This window comes from Conger conger, chromosome 7 (genome assembly GCF_963514075.1).
Source record: "Conger conger chromosome 7, fConCon1.1, whole genome shotgun sequence".
Taxonomy (NCBI): Eukaryota; Metazoa; Chordata; class Actinopteri; order Anguilliformes; family Congridae; genus Conger; species Conger conger.
In genome coordinates, this window is record NC_083766.1 from 16,812,778 (window position 1) to 16,834,315 (window position 21,538).

The 21,538-nt window shown below is 47.9% G+C and overlaps 1 protein-coding gene across 5 annotated transcripts in view; it reads right to left on the bottom strand.

Moving 5' to 3' along the window:
• The window catches only part of LOC133132654 (ecto-NOX disulfide-thiol exchanger 2-like), a 176,142-nt gene continuing 154,604 nt past the window's right edge, over positions 1–21,538 (bottom strand). For all 5 annotated transcript variants that reach the window (XM_061248249.1, XM_061248247.1, XM_061248250.1 and 2 more), the window contains 8 exons: positions 21,140–21,246; positions 16,809–16,923; positions 13,811–14,001; positions 11,660–11,800; positions 7,749–7,811; positions 6,860–7,007; positions 5,255–5,340; positions 1–3,727 (listed from right to left, as the gene is read on the bottom strand). In XM_061248249.1, the coding sequence (XP_061104233.1) occupies positions 3,596–3,727; positions 5,255–5,340; positions 6,860–7,007; positions 7,749–7,811; positions 11,660–11,800; positions 13,811–14,001; positions 16,809–16,923; positions 21,140–21,246 (983 nt within the window). In that variant the 3' untranslated portion in view covers positions 1–3,595. The remainder of the gene's footprint in view (positions 3,728–5,254; positions 5,341–6,859; positions 7,008–7,748; positions 7,812–11,659; positions 11,801–13,810; positions 14,002–16,808; positions 16,924–21,139; positions 21,247–21,538) is intronic.

Genomic DNA, 21,538 nt, shown 5'->3' on the forward strand with positions numbered 1-21,538 from the left:
TTTTACTACAAACAGCTTTATTTCTAAAAATACATATTTCAACAATACATATGCTCACCTTCTGTACAAATATGTTTTCCCTCTTGAAAGATTAGAGGATTTGGGTCTACAGAGATGGTGAATGAGACTCAATTGTTAAAAACAGCTAAGCAGCACACAAGCCCAGAAGCATCAAGAGTTTTCATATCAAACATGTAAATATGATGAAATATTGCAAAAAACCTATGGTTCAAGCAGTCCTAACATAACTTCAGCAACAACTCCAAAACCTTAGTTCGCATAAGTAAACCTAAAATTACTTTATGACAGCATATATTTAAGATAATAGTTTTTTGTCTTTTTGGTAGAATGCTCAAGAAAAGAAAATGGTGACAAAAACAACTTTCTCAGTTGTACTTCATCCTGCAATTGCAAAATGAATGGTCTCTCTCCCATCGATTCAGTAGACAGAAAATCCCCACAGTCCCTTTAAGCAATACTTGGGACACGGAGAACAATTCAACCCTGCCCACGACAGGCAATTGGCTCGGACTGTGGCCTGACATTCCGTGGTTTTAGGGCACTAAATGCAAAGATTTATGAGGCTTATGACATCTAAACTCTTGCCAGAAAGTTGTGTTCAGCAGTGCGAAGACTTCAACCTTGAGAGTGTAACACACTTTTACCAGCGGGGGAGGTAACTGAATCAAGTCAAATCTCCATTACGCTTCAAGGTCTGTTTTTAAAGCCTTGATTTATCTTTTGATTACCTCAAACCTCATTGTGACAGCCACCGTCTTTCACAGCTTCTCTTAGCTGCGACGTGAACAGATGGACGCTGGTAGTCATCTACTCCTGCTGGATGGGAGATGGGGAGGATGGGGGGAGTATGTGACTGTTTTCCAGAAATGTTGATTCAACTTCTGTGTTCCCACTCACTGTTTAAACATTTGCCATGAGGGGATACACTTGCCCACTACTGTTGCTGGGCATCTGCAGATACCATATAATTAGCTCATTTCAGCGGCAGCCGGCATTCACTTCATTTCATCAACCATGAGTTTAATGGAAATATATTTCACGTGTGAACCATTGCCTTCACTTCAGCTCCAATTCATTAGCATAACGGCAGAAATGTGTGTGGTTTTAAAGGCTCCAGGGTGCTCACTGGTTATCAGTTGCCACTTTGCAGTTCTGACATGTTCTAGTGCTCCTGATCACTCTCCTTCACATGGCCCTCTCTTCCAGGAAATCATTCACTAACTGAATTTCCCATTTCATTCAGTGGAAATATCATTTAGGTCCGACAAGATTTTGTCAATTCTAATTCAACTTGAATCCCATAGATGACATACAACTTTGCATTCAACTAATGCAAGAAAGCAGAGTGCGTTTCAGAAGGACTCCAGTGAGATAAAATTGGTCCATTTGCTTGATGCTCAAATCTCTTTAAAAAACAAGCTTCTTACATGACATCAATTATTTATGTTGGATTCGGTGCTCCAGTGTTTTTTCTACTATTAGGTGTAACTGTGCATTAAATAACTGAACTTGCTACAACTGTAAATCTGGCACAAGAATGCATTTAAATGTAGAACAGACATTCTCAATGGTCTGGAGAGGGCCAATGAATAAAGGGGGGCACTTCTTAAAAGAATCACTTAGTTTTAGTGCATTTCAACAGTGCAGATTTACTTCACATTATGGAAGGAAAAAATAAAAAAGCAGGATGCTTTTGTCTGCACATACACGTCACCCTGCACATGTGTACAATCTACATTTGCATGTGATTTTCAACAAAAAGCTTTTTTTTTCTTTTTTTAACACAAGCAAGGAAAGAAAAACCAACATATGATGTGCATACTGTATCTGTACAAGGTGATAGGGGTTCCAATATGACGATCAAAAAAGGCCTTGTATTTGGTTAGGCTATTTAAAGGGAAACACCTGATACATAATGGATGTACAAGACAGAATTAATCAGAAAAAACACCTTAACACAAAGGAACACATTAACAGAGTTACCAAGATAGACTTTGGCAGTATCAGAAGAAACCAACTTTCAAGCACATGGCAGATGAGGGGGGTGAATGGGTTTTTGCAGACATTGGTCTGAAGGACACCCCTCCACCTTCAATGGTCTATTTTCTTTTTGAGGAGTTGAGAACCAGCAGCAAGTGTGACGTGGGCACTTGGATTAAACATTGGAATTCCTGGGGGGACAGTAGCATGCTATTACAGAAAGCCAAAATAGAGATAAGCACCTGGATGTAATGAAGTGCACACATAACCTTAGGAAACAGATGGCCAACAACTGAAAATCATATGGAACAAATCTAAGGTCTCCTAGAGCGACAGAAATTGTACAAATTTGCGTGTGACTTCACTGCCAGATTTATTTACATCACTGAATGCAGGCTTGCTGGAGGCATATAACCCCCCCCCCCCCAAAAAAAAAAAAAAACTGTCCCAGCATGCAGTTCAGCTTCTCTTCATCCAATTAAAAACTGATGACTCTGGGAGCTGATGACTCAACACCATCGCAGACACCTCCAGTAAAGCGTTTCCTGCAGAAAGAAACATGCCCTATCCCACTCCTCTGACCACAGCGGCAGTCGCGATTCTGCACAATGAGACCTCAGAGAAGCTTGTCCCGCTGGGAGAAAGAAATGGATTTGACATTTCAGAGCAATAAATGACCCAAAGGAGGAAAAAAACAATAAAATAATAAAGAAAAGCATTAAAACAGCAGTGGAACCGAACAGAAAAAAAAGGAATGAGAGAACGGGAAATAACCCAAGCACGGAAAAAGGTCATACTGTACTTCCCTCCAATTAACGTCTCCTCTTTCTCTCAGGAGAACCACAGTGCCAAGCACCCTCAGCCTCCTTTTCTAGTCAGGAAGCGTGCGTCTCCATGGGAACAGGAGCCAAAATGGCGGCCGTCCCCTCGGCCAGCCTCCGACCTGCAGAGTGCTGCTTGTGCTCCACTTGTCGGTAGAGAAATAGTGCTGGAGGGGTGGGGTGGCTGGGGCAGTTGGTCAGCAGTAGGGGCCCCAGGCTCAAGCAGGTGAGACTGAGCCTGAAGACAAAGCTGTCCGAGAAAACGTCCTCTGCAGCCTTGTCCCAGAATAACTCACAATATGGAAAAATAAAATATGCTGCACCTGGTTTTCTTCAAAACGCTCTCCTCCCAAGGAAATGGCAAACAAATATAATAAAAATTAAAACCTTATTTTTGAATCTTTTCTCTCTCACACAAGTCTTTTTTTTCCTCGACATATGAACACAACCTTACAACTGAACGGCTGGCAACCGAAACGTACAGTGTATGTATATATACAGTACATCCATCTTTCCAACAGGAAGGAAAGGAGTACAAAGAGATAAAGAGAAAGCGTGAAAGAATGAAAGAAACCTACAGCAAACCCTGATTGTCCCCCTGTGTAACTCCAGACCCTGCCGCACGGTCACGGGTGGGCCGGACGCGAGTCACTGGCTCACGAGGAGCTCTGAAGTCCGGCTCCTGTCTGAGACCGGCGGGCTGTGGCCCCGCTCAGGGGAGTGATTCAAAGTGCCCCGCGCTCGACGCCGCCGGCCCGTCCCTCCCCCGGCCCCTACGCGGTCTTGATCCCCTCGAACCCGCAGAACTTCCAGCGCTTCTCCAGGCTGGCGCCCACGCCCGTCAGCTCCTGCATGAACGTGCGGGGCAGGCGTCCGAGCAGGGCCTCCACCTCTGAGGTGCTGATCTGAGGGAGGGAGCACAATGAGTGATTCAGCTGATGCTTTCATCTAAAGCGACTTGCAGTTCATGAGGCTAAGCTGGGGACTATCCCCCTTGGAGCAATGCGGGGTTAAGGGCCTCGCTTAAGGGCCCCCAACAGCTGTGCGGATCATATCCTAGCTACACTTCAACCACCAACCTTCTGGGTCCCAGTCATGAAGCTTAAGTAGGCTAGAAGCATTAGGCACAACCTGTCACAATCCACAAACCCACTGGTCCCCAATGAAGGAACATAGACAATTGTCTATGCAATGTCCACAATGCCAATGCTATGTAAGCCGTTTGTTCTTCCTGTATAAGTCTATACTTTTTTCTTACTAGCGTTGCATTTGCTAAAATATATTTTTTTTGTTTGTCATCAGATTAATCCAATACAGCTACATAATAGACTGACGTACGCTCTTAAAACCCACAGGAGGAAATAACCCTCTATCAGCTTATCGGTCTCTATTAGCAGTATTGGGTTTTACCACCCAAATATCCAGTAGTTGTAATGTCAGTTACTGTGGAATTGCCCATACGCTCTATTAAGTGCCAGGGGGTAAAAATGTAATTGGGGCACTCATGGAAAAACAAAAGCCATCTTGAGGTTGTGTATGGTGAACTGAACGTGTCTGAGGTGGCCCTGTGCTCTGCTGGAGGTGCAAAGGAGAAGCACTGACCGCTCGACACTGTACACTTTCATGTTTTATTCACTAGCTGTGCAAGCAAATGAGTCAGTCTGGTCTTCGGTGGAACAATTTCAATTAGCGGGCTTGCAAGAGAGGTCATCCATTAGCGCGCTTCCCCTTTGGCGGGGCAGGTGGGGGAAGGGGGGGTGAACCCGCTTGTTGACAGGCTTTGCCTCTTTCCCACTCAACACTGAAAATGGTCTTTGGTTGTCGAAGTGTGGATCTGCGGGATACAGCAAGGGCAAGCGGTCCCATATCTGACCCGTGTGGGACGACTGAGTTAAGCATGTTTTCTAGCCTAATTAAAATCTCACATCAGGAACGGGGTATTACTGCTTCACTAATAAGTCGGAGCGCCATGGGAAATTAAAGGCACCGCTGGCTGGAGGCTTGTGCTGAACGGCACAGTTCGGCGGTGGGGCGCGTGAGCAATGATGCGCATCTCTGAGGATGTTTTGGAGGAGAAGTTCACTTTGGTAATCACAGCGCTAATGACAGGGAGTGGCCATGGGACCAAGTCTGTGCTTTGATTCTGAAGCTCACTTACTGGTCTTGGTGAGAGGCAGAGAGATCTACATCAACACTGGCATACAACAAGGGACACAGCACACACGCAATGCCACATGGGACTGAAAGCGCCAGGACGGGGAGGGCATGGACGTTGACGTTAAGCCGCTTTCTCCTGTCAGGTGAAACGAGCAGTTCTGCTAGTACATTTGGCGCGAGACCCAGGGTAGTGTACGTTGCGCTTGTGTGGATGTTTAATCTGGGTCTGGTTGACTGTGCGAGGCCCAGGGGGCTCAGACAGAGCAGAGCTGTACCTTGCTGTCCATGCACTGTAAGTATGAGCAGATGTACTCGATGCTGGCTCCGAACGGGTGCACGTGGAGGAAGGTGGAGATGATACCTGAGGAGAGAAACGGTGAAAACTGTTCATCCCCGCAGCACTACAAAAAATGTCCGTCTTGACAAGTGAGTTAAGATTTTAAGTCATCACAAGCCTATTTATTTTAAGTGTTTAGTCTTATATAGCAAAATAAGTAAGATTTTAAGTATGAATATAAAACTAAAATACTTGTGAAGACACTTTGGTACTTGCAGTGAGGCAAATACTGAAACAATTTACATTCCCCTTCGAGTATCAGCATGATCCGGGACTAATTTCTGATGCAAATCATAATAAACCACAAAACTTCCCGTACAGCATATAGAAATACAGACAGCAGGGGATATATTTTTTTTATACAATTACCGAGTGCATGCGGTTCCCTGTTGTTCGTTTACTCTATTCCAGATAATTATAAGCCGCTCTCGGTACAGAAACCCTGCAAAGTCCTCTTGTAATTATGGACTAACAAATCAATGGAGTGCTTGAATTAATGGATTCTGGGGTCCAATCAGGCTCTATCTGGCCAGGCTGCAAAAAAATGTGAGGTGTCTGAAGTTTCTGAACCAGTTGTCATTACCGGATAATGTTCTCACCTCCTCAGATCCAGCCCATTAAGAGGAGAGCTTAATTACTGCTCATTCGCTGTAAGTCCTCATGCTTCCACTCTAGCTTATTAAAACAAATGTGCTGAGCTTTTGGGCTGGGGCCGTGTGCGTCTCGCCTAGCTTACTTAGTGAAGAGCCACTGCATTGCGTGGCACTCTGCCCCCGCACCTCTGGAGAGTTCAGTCCGGGGTCGGCCGGTTTGAGCCGGAACTTCTCTCGTAAAACCAACTTTGATTTCCCAACCGGCTCGAAACGAGACGTCCCGCTAAGTACGCCCGGGGGGGAACCGAGTGCCCATCTCCTCTCCTTGACGGTCGAGAGTCGGCGTGTTCTGCAGAAGTAGCCCATTAGCTAGCTAACCGTCTCTCAGCTAATCACTAGAAGCACTCTGCCATGTAATCAGCTCTCACCCCACAACTACACACTTTTTTTGAAACTGACTACGCCAGTTTGGCGTCAGCGGGCACACGTTTGTTGCTGCCACCGAGCAAGGCCTACTGTCGGTCGTCTTCTTGCGGTTCCTCGAACACGGAACCCGCGTGGTCGTGATTAGCCGCCCCGGCAGTCCCCCTCACGGGCGGAAGACGGACGGCTGCACTGTGGTAACCGCTCCCTGAACGGGGGCGCCGAAACTGAGCTGGGCCGCGGTCTGTGCACCGGCAGGCAGCCAAACGCCATTAAGAATCCCGAGGTGACGGAGGGCTCCTTTGGCCCGGCAATTAGCATATGTGAAACAGCACGGGGAGGATAAGAAATAATGGAATGTGCGCTCTTACCGAAAGGGCAATGAAGTAATGAAGCTGGGGAGAGACACAGATTCCGAATGTTATCTTTCCTGCGGCAATATACCACCTGTCGCATCAACAAACTCGCTTTCCTATTGCCCGTCTCCAATCCCCACAAACCCCCCGCGCCCACCTCCCTCCACTTACCCACAAGCAAGGCCTCTCTTTCTGATTGGATGGGGCTGGCGGGGGCCACCTCGGGGGGACTCTCCTTCTCCTGCGTGCAGGATAGCACCGTCGGCACGGACAATTCCTGCACAACTACAGCTTTTAGTCCAGAGGCATCCACCGCAGTCTGGAGATGAGAAAGCACAAATACATACGCAGTGAAAGGATATGACAATATTAAACTTCCGTAAAGAACGTGCTGTGCTTGCGAGTGTACTCTTCGTGTGGGTGGAAAAGTTGCGAAACATTCATAATGGCAAACCTTCATCCAAGGGACTGTGTACACTTCACACCTGACTGATAGACCTCAATTACACCTGTTCTGTGTTCATATAAAAACATCATCAAGAGAGCAGGAAAAATGCTGAGGACCGGGAAACGACGCTCGCGGTCGAATCATTACCGCTCACAAACGACCGAGCGCTGATGAGAGCAAACGAGGAGAGGGGAGCAAAGATAAAAGAAAGGGAGCCTTCGGCAATCCCTCTCGCCTCCATGGAAACGGGAGGAAACGGAACATCTGAAGAACCCTGACTGTTAGCAGCGCTAATGATCAAGTGGTTTGTTTGCCGCCGCCTCTTGACAAGCCGGCAGGGGGTCCGGCAGGCTCACGCTGGGCTGCAAGCTGGGGGTTCCGAGGGGTCTACAGCCGACAGCTCTACCTCTGCCTCTGCCTCTGCCCCCGCCTCCACCCCCGCCCCAGGAACGTCAGGTGGCATGGGGCATCGTTTTCCAGCCCGAGCGGGGCGGTGTGAGTTCATCTTCCTGTGCAGAACTGGCCTGACTGAGTGGTAAGAGCGGGTGGGGGAGGGGGAAGGTGTAGTGAGGTGGGGAGAAAGGGTGACCCAGCCCTTCCGCACAAACTTACATTGGCTTGAGCGGTGCTTTCCTCAATGCATTTATCATCCTGAGGCTGCTCTGCTGACTCCAGCTGAAGGAAAAACAATAGGGGAGCAGTGAGTGAGACATGATATTGTGCGTTGGGCACACGCACACACATGTAGTAGCACACACGTGCACAAAGACAGGTACACAGACACAGACACACACACACACATACATACATACATACATACATACATACATACATACATACATACATACATACGCATTGCTGTTTTTCCTACTGTATTGAAAAATGATTTCATTCACAAGCTGCTGCCACTAGATATAAATGTGGTTGTGCAGGCCAGAAGCCCAAGCATTGCCTTCAACTGAGGGTAAAAATAAAATAGTCAGCAACCTATATTCATTGCTGCTGAGACAATGGCACCTTCCAGAGACTGTCTGAGAAGTAAATTGCAGTCTATCACCAGATACTGTTATGGCAAAAAAATAAAAATAAAAAATATATATAAATCGATCAATGCTTTTAAAATACCATTTTGAACCTTCTGTTGCAGTGAGATAAATTTGAACAAGTGGGCAGTAGATGTTCTGAAAAAATGCAAATAACAATATTTTATTTTAATGAGAAAAGCAGTGACAGAGCTTTAAAAATGATGTCACGGGAGTCTGAGAATAAAGCACAAGATGAGACATAAAAGCTATGGAACAACACAGACCCTGCAATTCCTTACTTACGCAAATCACTGTTTAATTAATTACATCTGAACAGAACGTAATTACATCTTTACACCCTGTAATTTAAATGTGCACTGGAGCTTTCATTTATATATTTAAAACCGATTCCTGATACATTGTGACAAAGTTCATTTTGTTGTGTACATTTCATCAAAGCCAACCATCATTAAGTTAGGGATTTACAATTTGCCACTCTATTGATTGAAATAATAAAGCATCATCCGACCATAAGGCCTGGAAATGTAAATCTGTCGGAGGAACATCCGCCCCACAGGAAACAGACGGCTTTGCGTTAGATGGGTTTCAGAGTTAAATTGGCAAAGATGGCAAATTGGCAACGTCGGTCTTCTCCTTGCGTTTGCGAGGCATTTGATTCCCGTCCAAACGAGTCGCATTCATTTATTCTAAATACGATACAAAACTGCGAGACTAATTTTCCCTCGCACTGAACGAAAGGCTAATCCACACAGCGGCAGCCGCTGAAGTTACTGGGGAAACATGGAAATGTCGAACCGAAGGAAAACTTTCGCGTGGGTGGCGCGAAGGAATTGTCACAGCGCAGTCACGCGCGGGCTCTATTTCATTCATAGGAGACAGAAGGCAACTGAGCTTGTGTTGGTACTTGGTAATCTGCAGGGCACATTGAGGTTTTCGCTTGGCCTTTTATTAAAAGACCAATTTTAAACAGCGTCTGGCTGGAAGAGAGCCCACTTCCTAAATTAAACGGCAAAGCCGGAATCCCCGAATACGCACCATTGTGAAGTTGGCCGGTTGTCAGAAGCGCATGCAAGTACCAAAAAAATGTCCTCATCACAAAAACGGTCTGATCAAAAACATACACTGGAACTGAAATATATTTCAGCATAATAGCATTTGTGTACTTGTCATATTTTACTTGTTATCTTTTGTGGAATTACAAAAAAGCAGACTGAACTGCAATGATATGCTTCCTGTGACGTGATGTCGCTGTACCAAGTGCTGTAGTATATATTGTATATCAATCTTTACACATTCCGAGTTTTGATTACAATTGGTTCCTTAGCACTGTTAATTTTCATTAGATATGTATTTGCTGCTTTGGGAATATTGTTTGCCAGGTCCGGCACAATTACTTGTATAAACAACATAAATGCATGTTTTCCTACACTACAAATCACTATGGACAAATGACAGTAATTTATTAGTGTATTTTCTTGCTTCACCCTCAGGAAGCAAGAATACCCCTATACCAGCAGTCAGATGGTCAGAAACCATGGTATCTAAAATATCCCTCATTGCACATGAAAAACTGAATGACATTACAACAAAAAACCCCACAAAATCAACTATCACTATAATATACTGGGAGCTAAAAAAGTTAATTTCTTTACAAAAAAAGAAATGAAAATAGTTGGACGTGGCAAGGCACCAAATATCTGATGCTATATTTTTCTAATATTTTATAATCGCTTAAGTCAATTTCATTTTAATGTGACTGCAAATCAGATACGGGTTGTCCACATAACTCCGCAAGAGCCTTTTTCACCATGCCGGATTTAGTAATCTAGACCCCATCTCCCTGGCTGGCAGTTTCTGTAAGATAATAGCATTTTATCTGACTACCATGTGGATTATAGGAACGCAGCGTGAAGGAGGCTTTAATGAGTGTTCTGCGAATAGTGCAACCAGGGGCGCAGAGGAATGCCACCAACTATCAAATTGCCTATAAACACCAATGCTAGTTTATCTGTCACTTACACCACAGTAAAACAGTTTATATAGGGACAGATGTCCAGTCTTCCGGTGCATCTTCAATAGCATGGGATCCAGAAACGGATTCTGCTCTAAATGAATGACAGCTCTTATGGAAGTGAGCTCGGAGACGGAGCGTGCGCAGTAAACAGCGCTTTTATGGGATAGGTGTTTATTTCGGGCTCTCAAAAGACACAAATGTGGCACGCAGACGCTGGCTCGGTTTCAGAGCCATCATTTCCCAGCCTCGCCGGCCTTCTTCTGCCGTGTGGCAGGGAGCACCGCTCGCCCACGTAATTCAGAAATAATGACTAGGGCGAAGCTGCCATCCATTAAGTGCCAGCAGCCCCCCTTCTCACTCAAACCTGTCAGAAAGAATGTGTGTGTGTGTGCGTGCGTGCGTGCGTGCGTGCGTGCGTGCGTGGGCGTGGGTGTGGGTGCGCGCGTTTGTGTATGTGTGTGCAGTCTGCACAGGCACACGAGCGAGAGAGTGTATGTGCCTCTGTGTGTGTGTGTGTGTCTCAGTGTGTGTAGTCTGTGCACAGGCACACGTGAGAGTGTATGTGTGTGCCTCTGTGTGTGTGTGTGTGTGTGTGTGTCTGTGTCTCAGTGTGTGTAGTCTGTGCCTGTGTGTGTGTGTGTGTGTGTGTGTGTGTGTGTGTGTGTATGCTCAGTCTGTGCACAGGCACACGTGAGAGCAAGGGAGTGAATGTGTGCGTGCGTGTACAGGAAAAGACAGTCGGGTGGCTACTTGCTAGACCTGCAAGCAAACACAATGCAAGCAAAGGTCAGGGATCTGCTTCATTGAATGATAAGCACAAGAGAGATTACTGCACCGATGATGATTCACTGCTTATGTAGATAAAAATACAGTAGAGCTTCAGGCAAGTGAAAATCAGAGTTATGGAATAACTGTTCAATTCAACAGGCGTAAATAAAAATCATAAAATATCAACCTCCTAATTAACACTGCTGCAAAACTCTAAGCATCAAACTAAAATTAGTGAGATGTTCCATTCATTAAAAACGTTGACTTCAGGTAACTGAAGAGATTTATCATAATAAAAGATGCCTCCGAGCAGAATTAATGATTTTTACAGTTGGCCTGATTCTAAGCAACAAAATTGTACTGTAGGAGGCTACCACAATATAAATAAGAGATTCCAGTCAATAAGGGATACATATTTTGTATTAGTATGTACACCACTATTAAAGTTATAAACATTAAGAACTGCAGAATTCCCACCATTCTAAATGCGTTTGTTAACACAGAGGTTGGGAACAGGTGGTACCTTACAAAGTCAGTAGTTTCTACCTTCTCGAAACAACCTATTGAATTTTCAGAGGGGGAGGGCGCTTTGCACAAGACCCAAGGTGGGTGTGTTTCAGGTAGAAGGGCACCTTGGCAGACGTTTGGAGGGGGAGTGAGGCAGTGTGAGGATGTTTCTGACGTATGACACTGACCTGGGGCGGGAGTGTTGGGGGAAAGACCAACGTTTTCTCCTGCAGGCTCTGCACCTGAGTCTCCAGCTGCTGCTTCTCCTCCGAGCTCTTCTCCAGCTCCGCCTCCCGCTGCTTCAGCTCCTCTCGGATCTTCAGCAGTTGCTGCAAGCAGACAGGAAGTGCCTCAGCACAATATTCTGAGCCTACAGACAGGAAGTGCCTCAGCACCAGATTCTGAGCCAACAGACTGGAAGTGCCTCAGTACCAGATTCTGAACCCAAAAGACAGGAAGTGCCTAAACACTTCTCTCCACTCTGCTAGTCCAAGATCACAACCAGTCCCAGATATCAACCACTAAGACCCCAAAGTCTAATAAACCCCCTGCCCACATATCTCCCAGAGGCACCAATCCACATAACAGGCTTCCTTCTTATTTTACCAGAATAGCTGATCTCATTATTGACAGATAAGGCTTTATGAAAAGGAAAGAAAAAAAAAAAAAAGAAGCAAAACAAAGAACTTCGCTTTCATATGTTTTCCTTATCTCAGCGGGGGCCGGTTTCAGAAAATTCATAAGATGCAGCGTAGCTCTCATATTCTTTATTTGATACTGACTGCGAGGTTCACGGCCTGCCGTAGCGCACCTCCAGGCACCCAGCGAGGACGCGGTGTCTGAAGGCACGGCACAGAGCCCTGTTTATCACAAGCCCGGGCTTCGGCTCTGCATCCGCTACAATCAAATAAGAGGGGAAACAAGATTATATGAGCCGAGGGCGATGGAACGCGCCCATGCATCCTTTTCATCTTTTAATAAAGCTGCGTGTCCCATGAATAGCTCTCGCATGTTCTCATAGACTAAGGCTTTATCACAACCCTGCCCAGAAAGAAAGAATGTAAGAAAGAAAGCTTTTGCCAGGAGCAGCCAGAGAAACGGCTCGTTTTGGAGATAGCTTAGCCTAATTCAAATTCGCTAACTAAAAGAACGGGATCGCAATCGGCAAGAAGCGCGGGGAAGCTCAACGCGCTTCGCAGTGACAATGACCACGCGGAGCGTGACGGAGTAATCTCGTCTAATCGAGGAGGCGCGAGCGGAGGAGACGTGCTGGTTATTCCGCCACACGGCGGGGAGCGTGACCGCGTCTGGCGGTAAGTCTTATTCAGCTGTCGACACGGCAGTGTCTGGTCCCCGGTCTTTTCACCGTTTGGTGCGTTCACTCCGGTTATGGCCTCATTACTCTCAGCGTAGGCAGGAAATCATAACTCCTGCCTACGCTCTACCTCGGAGCGGGGTAACGAGGCCAGCAGGTCACACCCGGCCGGCCAAAGGGCCCTCCTGACTCTGTGTGGAGAGGAAATGGTCCGTGGTTTGTGTAAAACATTTTCCGCAGACGGCCATTTCACGTGCAATGTTTTGGAAACTCGCAGATTGGTTTTGCGTTTACAGGGCTCGGCGTTCTGTCACCATCTGTCCCGGGACGGAGCTCTGCGGCCCTTCCAGACCTCCAGACTGTGGAGTTTGGTGAGTGTGCACCGGTGTGCACGCATGCACCTGTCAGTGTGTGTGCTTCTGAGCCGGTGAACGTGTACACCTGTGCGTCCGTGAGTGTGTGCTTGCGAGTGTGGATTCGTGTACATGTGTGCCTGTGAGTGTGTGAATGTGTGCTCGTGTAGGTGTCTGAGCGTAGCTCGTGTAGGTGTCAGAGTAGCTTGTGTAGGTGTCTGACTGTAGCTCGTGTAGGTGTCTGACTGTAGCTCGTGTAGGTGTCTGACTGTAGCTCGTGTAGGTGTCTGACTGTAGCTCGTGTAGGTGTCTGACTGTAGCTCGTGTAGGTGTCTGACTGTAGCTCGTGTAGGTGTCTGACTGTAGCTCGTGTAGGTGTCTGACTGTAGCTCGTGTAGGTGTCTGACTGTAGCTCGTGTAGGTGTCAGAGTAGCTCGTGTAGGTGTCTGACTGTAGCTCGTGTAGGTGTCTGACTGTAGCTCGTGTAGGTGTCTGACTGTAGCTCGTGTAGGTGTCTGACTGTAGCTCGTGTAGGTGTCAGAGTAGCTCGTGTAGGTGTCTGACTGTAGCTCGTGTAGGTGTCTGACTGTAGCTTGTGTAGGTGTCTGACTGTAGCTCGTGTAGGTGTCTGACTGTAGCTTGTGTCTGTGCGGGCTCTAGCCCCCGCGCACCTTCTGCATGCCCTGCAGGGCCTGCTGCAGGAAGCTGAGCTGCTGCTGGCGGGTGGCGTCCTCCTCGCTGTGCTGCGGCTGGACCTTGCCCTGCTCCTGCTTCAGCAGCTCCACCTCGTTCCTGTACGCGTCCAGCTGACAGCGCAGGCTGTCGTTCTCCTCCTTCAGAGCCTCCACCTGGGCCGCAGGGCCTGCCACCCGGGGAGAGAGGGAGGGAGGGGGGAGAGGGAGAGACAGAGAGAGGGAGGGAGGAGAGAGGGTGGAAGTGGGAGGGAGAGAGTGAGGATGGAGAGAGGATGTGGGAGAGGGGGAGAGAGACGGAGGATGGAGAGAGGGTGGAAGAGAGTGAGGATGGAGAGAGGATGTGGGAGAGGGGGAGAGAGACAGAGGATGGAGAGAGGGTGGAAGAGGGAGGGAGAGTAAGGATGAGAGAGAGAGGGTGGTGGAGAGAGGGAGAGAGGGAATAAAGGTAGGAGAGGGAGGGAGATAGGATAAGTGGAATAATAAGTGAACAGAGGGAGAGGGTGAGAAGAAGGAGAAACCCCCCCGCAAAAAAACACTCCACCTTGAGCACTGAGCAATGAAGGCCTTATCAGAACAGTTATTTATCAGCTCATTTAAGTCATTCATACATGCAGGTAATCACACCAATTAGCAAAGATTAAATAAAACAGTTAAAACTTCACTTCACGCCGGTTTAATGTGCCGTGTGCGTTATTGCCCGAGCTGTAATTAAATTTATGTAACAGGGACCTTTTCAGTGAGGGAAATGGGGAGACGTTAAATTAGGGCCCCATTTGCATTGAAACGCATTAGAAAAAGGCAGAGCCACGGAGAATCTCAGCTAATGTTTCCAGCCATAAATTTCATTAGAAACAAATTAAAAATCATTAGCCGTTCTAATGCCTGGTGGGGGGTTTCTTGATCATAAAGTCAGCGTCTATAGAGGGGAAGAGGGTAATACGATGCATTAGAGAGTGACTGAGGTGAGATAAGAGCCAAGCTCTTCAGTCATGCACCGGAAGTCTTTCTGCCATCTCAAGAGGGCGTCCTCGGTGTATGAGCGTATCAAGGGTTACGAGCGGTTTAACGGTTTAACCACGGTCGTGAATGCCGGGAGATGCATCTTGTGTCGGGGGGGGGGGGGGGGGGGGGGGGGGAGCTGCTCACGGAAGCCTTGTCTGTTGCCGTCGGCGACGTGACAGGTTGTTATATCGACCGCGGCAGCACAAAGATCCAGCCGGGGTGGGATGGGGGGGGACGGGGACGGGGACGGGGGGAGAAGAAACACTCCATTTGTCCGCCGCGGTGTATCAATTGTCAGGAGAAGCCACCCTGCTGTCATTAATTGGCTTTCAAGAAGGTGTAAAGAAAGGAAGCCAAGGAGAGCAGGTGTCCTCACGGGCTGAGCCGGGGATGTTTTCCCGTGTCTGCGCGGCGTGGGCTGCTGTTAGGGTAAAGCAGGATGAAAAGGAAATGTGACAGCCTTCTGAAGCAGGCCTCGTCTCTCCCGCACGGCTCTCCGGAGCTAACCCCGGTGGAGCGCACCTGTCAGGGTAAATACGAGGGAGGGAAGAGGCGCCTCCTTCGCTGTCGACCTCCTCCCCTCTCCCCGTCTTCCCTTCAAGCGGCTGACGCCCCCCCCCCCCCCCCCGAACGCGATCATTATCCCCTTCTTTTAATAACCGGGGCCGCCAGCGAAAACGAGCTTGCGCGGGGGAAACCTGGTAAACCAACGAATGCATCTGCATCTCATTTGCATGGCAATGAGACGCGGTGTAGCGTCAGGGACGGGCGCGCGGGGATGAGGAGGCAAGGCCGGGCGGGGCCACGGGAGGGGGCGTTTAAGGGGCGTGGCGCTTGGGGCACTGTGACGTCCAGCCTTCCGCCATCTGTGCTGGAGACGGCTCCCAGGGCCTTTCCAAAACCCGTTCATCCGGACTGCAGAGAGGCTCGTTAACCTGCGCCTAGCAGAGTGTGTATATGTACGTACAAGCGTAAGTGTGTGGAGCACGCATGTATACAAATGTGTATTCATGCATGCAAGCTCATTCAGTTTGGGGAGATTTGGAGTCTGTGGTAAAGGCAACGAAACCAATTGTGCGGCTATTACAGAGGCTTCAGTACTCAGTCGCCCTCACTTTTTGCACACCTGTTTGTGTTGTAGATGTAATTATACATGGATGAAACCAATCTACACAGAAATAACCTATAATGACAAAGTGAAAACATGTTTTTAGAAATTTTTACTAATTCATTAAAAATCTAAAACCGTAAGTCAATTAAACACAGTGTGCAAAAAGTGAAGGGGTCTGAATACTTCCTGAAGCCACTGTATGTGCAGCCATTTCCTCCTTGCCCACCTACACCTGGTCTGAGTGGTGGGTCCTAACAGACCTCCGGCAGGTGGCGCTCCCGGTGCTACGAGACGGCCTACGCTAACGTTAGCGTCGGAAACGGTCTCGTCGGCACCGGCAAACCCTCCAAATTGCTTTGACTTTGGACCTTCGGGGAGGAGAGCCATTTGCTAAGCCCCATTAAACCCCGTGCAGATGGCTCCATCTGACATTGGGCGCCCCCGTAGCGCGGGGCAGGAGACCGAGGAGCCGTTAGATTAGCTCCGGGGCTGGGAGCCCTCGCCTTTTACGAGTGGGCGGCGGAGAAAGTGCTCTCCGCTCCGGCGATGAAAACAGCAGAGCGGGAGGCAATTAAACTGTCTCGGCAGGTGCTTGCCATTGACTTATTCCCACCATTTTGAAGACAGAACAAATCAGCCTCGGTTTCCTTCCAGGTCCCCTTGCTTTACGGCCACGCACAATCAAGAGCCGGAGTCAGATCTCGTAAATCCACCTAATTACAAAACTTATCTGTTTAGCGAGTCTGATGCCTTGTTTAAAAAGAACCTCGGGGGACTTGGCGGGACGCGTCTTTGAAGTGGGGTGGGGTCACGGTTGCGATAAACGCACTGCGGGATGCGTTTAGTCTCTTGCCGCAGTACCTGAGTCCTCAGAGTCCTTGCTCTCGGAAACGTCCTCCATGTCGTCGTCCGACATCTCCATCTCCTCTTCCCTGCGGATGCCCATCAGCTCCTCGTTGTGGATGTTGCGGATCTCCTGCCAGAAAAAGAGGGGAGAGGGGGGGGCAGAGTGGGAGGCTTAAGATTTAGTACTAATCCTGTACACTTTAGCCTTTAACACTTTAACAACTGCAGGTCTCCGATTTTCCGACAACTTGGCCTGGATTCAGGTGCCCTTTGGACTTAACTTTGATGTACAAGTAAATTAAATGGATCAGTTTTTTCTTCACGGTCGTTGGGAGCAGGCCAAATTGATTCTGTGATGAAGGAAATGAACACTCGCATTCGACTGAAGTCAAAGGTAAGAGGCATATGCCACCGCAGGGGCGCACAACAAGGGCTAAACCATTTAGGGATTTTGTGCCAACTTCTGCTCTTAATCATATCTTGACATTTGCACCAGCTACAGCCACAAACTGCAAGAGTATCCTGAAGATTTTACTGTGCTCAAACACAGGAGTGAACCAGAGCAGTTTATAGAGCGGTCAGCAAACTAAAACTACAACAGTTGGTTGGAACAAAAACCAGCATGAAGACTTGCCCTTCAGGCCCGGAGAAAGCCCCATTGGTGTTGGGGAATGGAGCAGCAGTGGAAAGCTCTGGAAAACCCGAGCCGAAAAGGGAAGGTCAGGGGAGACGGATGGTAGCTGGTTCCTTCCGTATGCTCACAGTTCGCCGACCTGACGTTACAATAGGGTCACGGCAGTTACAGGCAGTCTCCCGGCTGTCGCCCATACGGCTGAAGGCAGTGAGTTAGCCTGGGGTGAACCCGGGGGCCCGTGCAGACGGAAACAGATGCTAGACCCGCTACGCTGGGTGCGAAATCCGGCAGCTCGGGTGGACGCGCCGACCGTGTGGTGCTCAGACGCAGTCAGAGCAAAAAATCCTTGGCAACATGGAAGAAACAGTGCCCAAACACAGCCATCTGTCTGGTCTGATCTCCCGCCACGCTTCTGGGGCCAAACGGGTCGCACAATAAACAAACAGCGCCACCTGGCTAAAGCCACTGCAACAGCAGGGATGTGGGCGTTCTCTTTAACCATTTCAGTACCAAAATCACCACATGGCACTCTCAACTTTCTACCTTTGCAGCCAATCAAAATGACTGCTATACTATTGTTTTGAGCCCCTATAAAAAAACCCTACAAAAATCGGGTGGAGCCACTTCATATTGGGCTAGGGACTGAAAGGGTTAAGACTTACGCAATGGTGGCCTGGCCTCTGCGAAGGGAAAAAAATAACCTCGCTGGAGTCTTCCAGGACAAGAACCCCTGCTGGGTCTGTGGCAGCCTACTGTGCCCACGGGGGGATGGGGGGGGGGGGCACTGAATCAGTGCTCTACAGCTATTACTTACCGCAGCCAGAGCCAGCACGCAGGGTGGCCAAACCTGACTTACCTAGGAGTTTAGCCACCTGTTCACTCATAGGCTTCACAGCATCACTAAGAAAGAAAGAAAACTATACCTCTATACTGCCTTACCTTCTGTAAAACACGGTTCACTGCAGCTCTTACACTCCCAACGACTTGAGGGCCGGTGATTGAACCGCAGGGGAGCTGGGGTCACGACCCCTATCTCCGAAACAGGCACGAGGGACAAACTGAAGAAGAGAGGATGCCCCCAGATCCGCCCACGAGCACCAGATCCGACCCCGCCCCAACTTCCGCCAACCTGCCTACAGCCAGACTCAGCCTACCGTGACACAATCCCCTTCCGACTCACTGTCTTCGTTCTGCTACAGATTTTAGCCATGTTCCTTGCTGAGTCTATTGCTGTGTTCACAACCGCGTACTACTCATACTGCAGTTCAGGTTAATTTTCACTGAAATTTCGAACACAGCCAATGTCACAGGGGACAGGCACGTTCACTCCCTTCAAGTACAGAAATAGAAAAGAAAAACCAAGGGCTGTCTGCCTCAATGATCGAGGTGTTTTTAAGTCATGAAATGCAGAGCAAAGTCATTTTCTTCTAAATTCCCTTGCTAACAGCGGTGGGAATATACATTTAGATCACACAAAAGAGAAAAACACTTTAAATGAAATGACCAAGCTGAGGGAGGTCTCGGGGGTTCAATAACACTGAGGACTTCTACAGCCAGTGCCAGGTGTTTTCTCTTTAATTGAGAGGTTATGCAGGCGGCTCTACTGACCACCACAGCACCAAGTTTTAATCAAGCTTTGTGGGTGACACAGCTGCCGGTGTATCACGGATCAGTGCAAAAGTGATCCCAAGGACAGGAACATCTGCCATCGCACCATCACGTTCAACTCGTCCCTCTCTGGAGGACACGTTTGGCAAATAATATTCAATAATGACCATTAAAGAACAGCTGTGGTAATGAGCATCATGATGAGTGGCTACACCAACAATAATTTAAAATTAGGGTGCCGGCCTCTTTTGCCTCTCTTGAACTGTACCTTTGAAAACACAGGAATTCACTCTGATGGGGCTGCTTGTACTTGGACTGTAAAAAAGTTCATTCTGAATATCTACACCGAGAAAAGGCCAATTAAGCTTTAAGAGATGGAATAATTTTAACTTAACTGTGATTTTGTGGATAATTTGAGCAAAACTCATTAAAAGTGAAGGGAGTTTTTGCAGAGGGCGCATAGTCACACTTAAACATCACAGAGACTCTCCTCTCCAAGGGCTAACATCCCTGTGGCCTAAACCAATGTAAGATAATTAAAGCGCGTTGTGCCCAACCACAGACATAAATTACACAGAACAGGGCCACCGACTTTTTGACAGTAGTTACGTCACTCCAAGGAATGCTGCGTCTTGGGAGATGCCAATTAGTTAACATTCCGATAAGATAACTGTATTGTAAGTCACAATAACATATGTCGTTCATAATCTCATTATGACATTTGAAACAGAAGCGGGATGAAATAAGAAAAAGTGTTTTGCCGTTCTGATCAAAACCGTCAGGGCAATTTCTGTTTAATTTACTCATGGTGAACAAGCTAGCTAGATGGTGACGTCCCGTAATCGACTTCAAATAAAATGCTATCACTTTGAATCTTGCAACGCCACTATGGCGATGTAAATATAATGATTAATAAACAACTAAGGCTAGACACCGAAAGACAATAAGCTCAATGAAACAGTTCAAGTGGTTTGTTGTGGTTCAAGTCTGGGTCACCGCCTGTTTAGAAACAAAACAAAAAACCTCTGAATATCTGTTTGTAGAATGCATACAATTGCAATGAATTTTTTCCTGCATTTATGTTCAGCATACAAACACAGAATCATGTGTTAACACGACCACTGTTCGAGTATCTCTTTGAAATGGACATAAGAAAGGCATCACTTCAGACATATCTCTCACCCTTTAACAACAGTCTGAAGACATCAGCGGCGATTCAGAGTGAACGGTAGCTTTGTAACCAACCTGTTAAAACTTCACACCACAGGTCCTTCACATGCTCGTCGGTCACCTGTCCTTAATTCAAACAAACACTCCTGACTCAATAACATTCTGTAAAGCTCTGCTTTACCTGTGTATGAAATAGAGATTAGGCACTTCATTGAAAACAAAAGATCATATTTACCCGGCTGAGAGGTTTGTAGCCAATTATACTCACTGACAGCCATAATAATTATGCGAAAAAAGAAATGACTGATGGTGTCAACAATGAGTAATGAAAGAAATACAACCAATGGAACCTGTGGACAGGTTTGTGTATGTTAAATGTGGCAGCTTAAAATTTGATTGGTTAGATCGTATAATGGGCCACCATTGAGGAATGCGAAACTGTAACCTGGCTATGGCTTTGTGATCAAGAAGTTTCTGGTATCGCTACATGTCTATAGCACATTTACCAATTACCAGTTTTAGTAACCTTTTCTACTGCCATCTTCGGGAACCCCATTAGAGTTGTTGAGTTACCTTCTACAGGAGAACGTGCAGTCCCCAGTGATTAGCACCCGCACACTGCACTTCTCTTGAGTGTTACCAACTCCCTGCTCCACCACAATTCAAATGTTCTGTTGAGGCGAGAGGCGATGAACTCCAGAGAAGACAGGTGGGGAGGGGGGTGGTCAGAGATGGAGAAATTTGAGGGGGAGGGATGGAGGGATGGGTCAGGGGTGGAGAGATTTCGGGGAAAGAGGGCGGGGGGGTGGTCAGAGGAAAGTGTAGGGAGCAGAACAAACGGAACGATGTGCAGAAGGAGACTCTTACTGTATCAAATGAAGAGAACTTTGGGGAAAGTTGGGGTGGGGAGGAGAAAGCAACAAAAGAGACCCACCTCGGCTTGCTTGCGCCACACGTCCAGGTTCTTGCGCTGGGCTTTGGAGAAATGGTCCCATGCCTTTTGTTTGGAAGCAGCGTGGAATACAGACACAATCTGCTCAACTGGGGGGGATGCGGGGGAGCCCAGTTTGAACCGTCCGGGGGCAGAGACGTTGGCGAGGGGGGGAGGGAGCAGAGGAGTAAAAAATTGGAATCAGGCAGGAGGGCTAGTCACGCTCGCGTCTCTCTCCTCCGCAGCGCAGGGGGGGGAGGGCGGGCGGGGCGTCGGCGTCGAGCGCGGGACGAGGGGGGGGTGGTGCGGAGACTGGGTTCGTCCCGCCTCGATGTCGAGGGCCTGGTGCGGACGCACTGCATGGGAAACCGGACGGCTTACCACAAAGCCCTGCTCACGCAC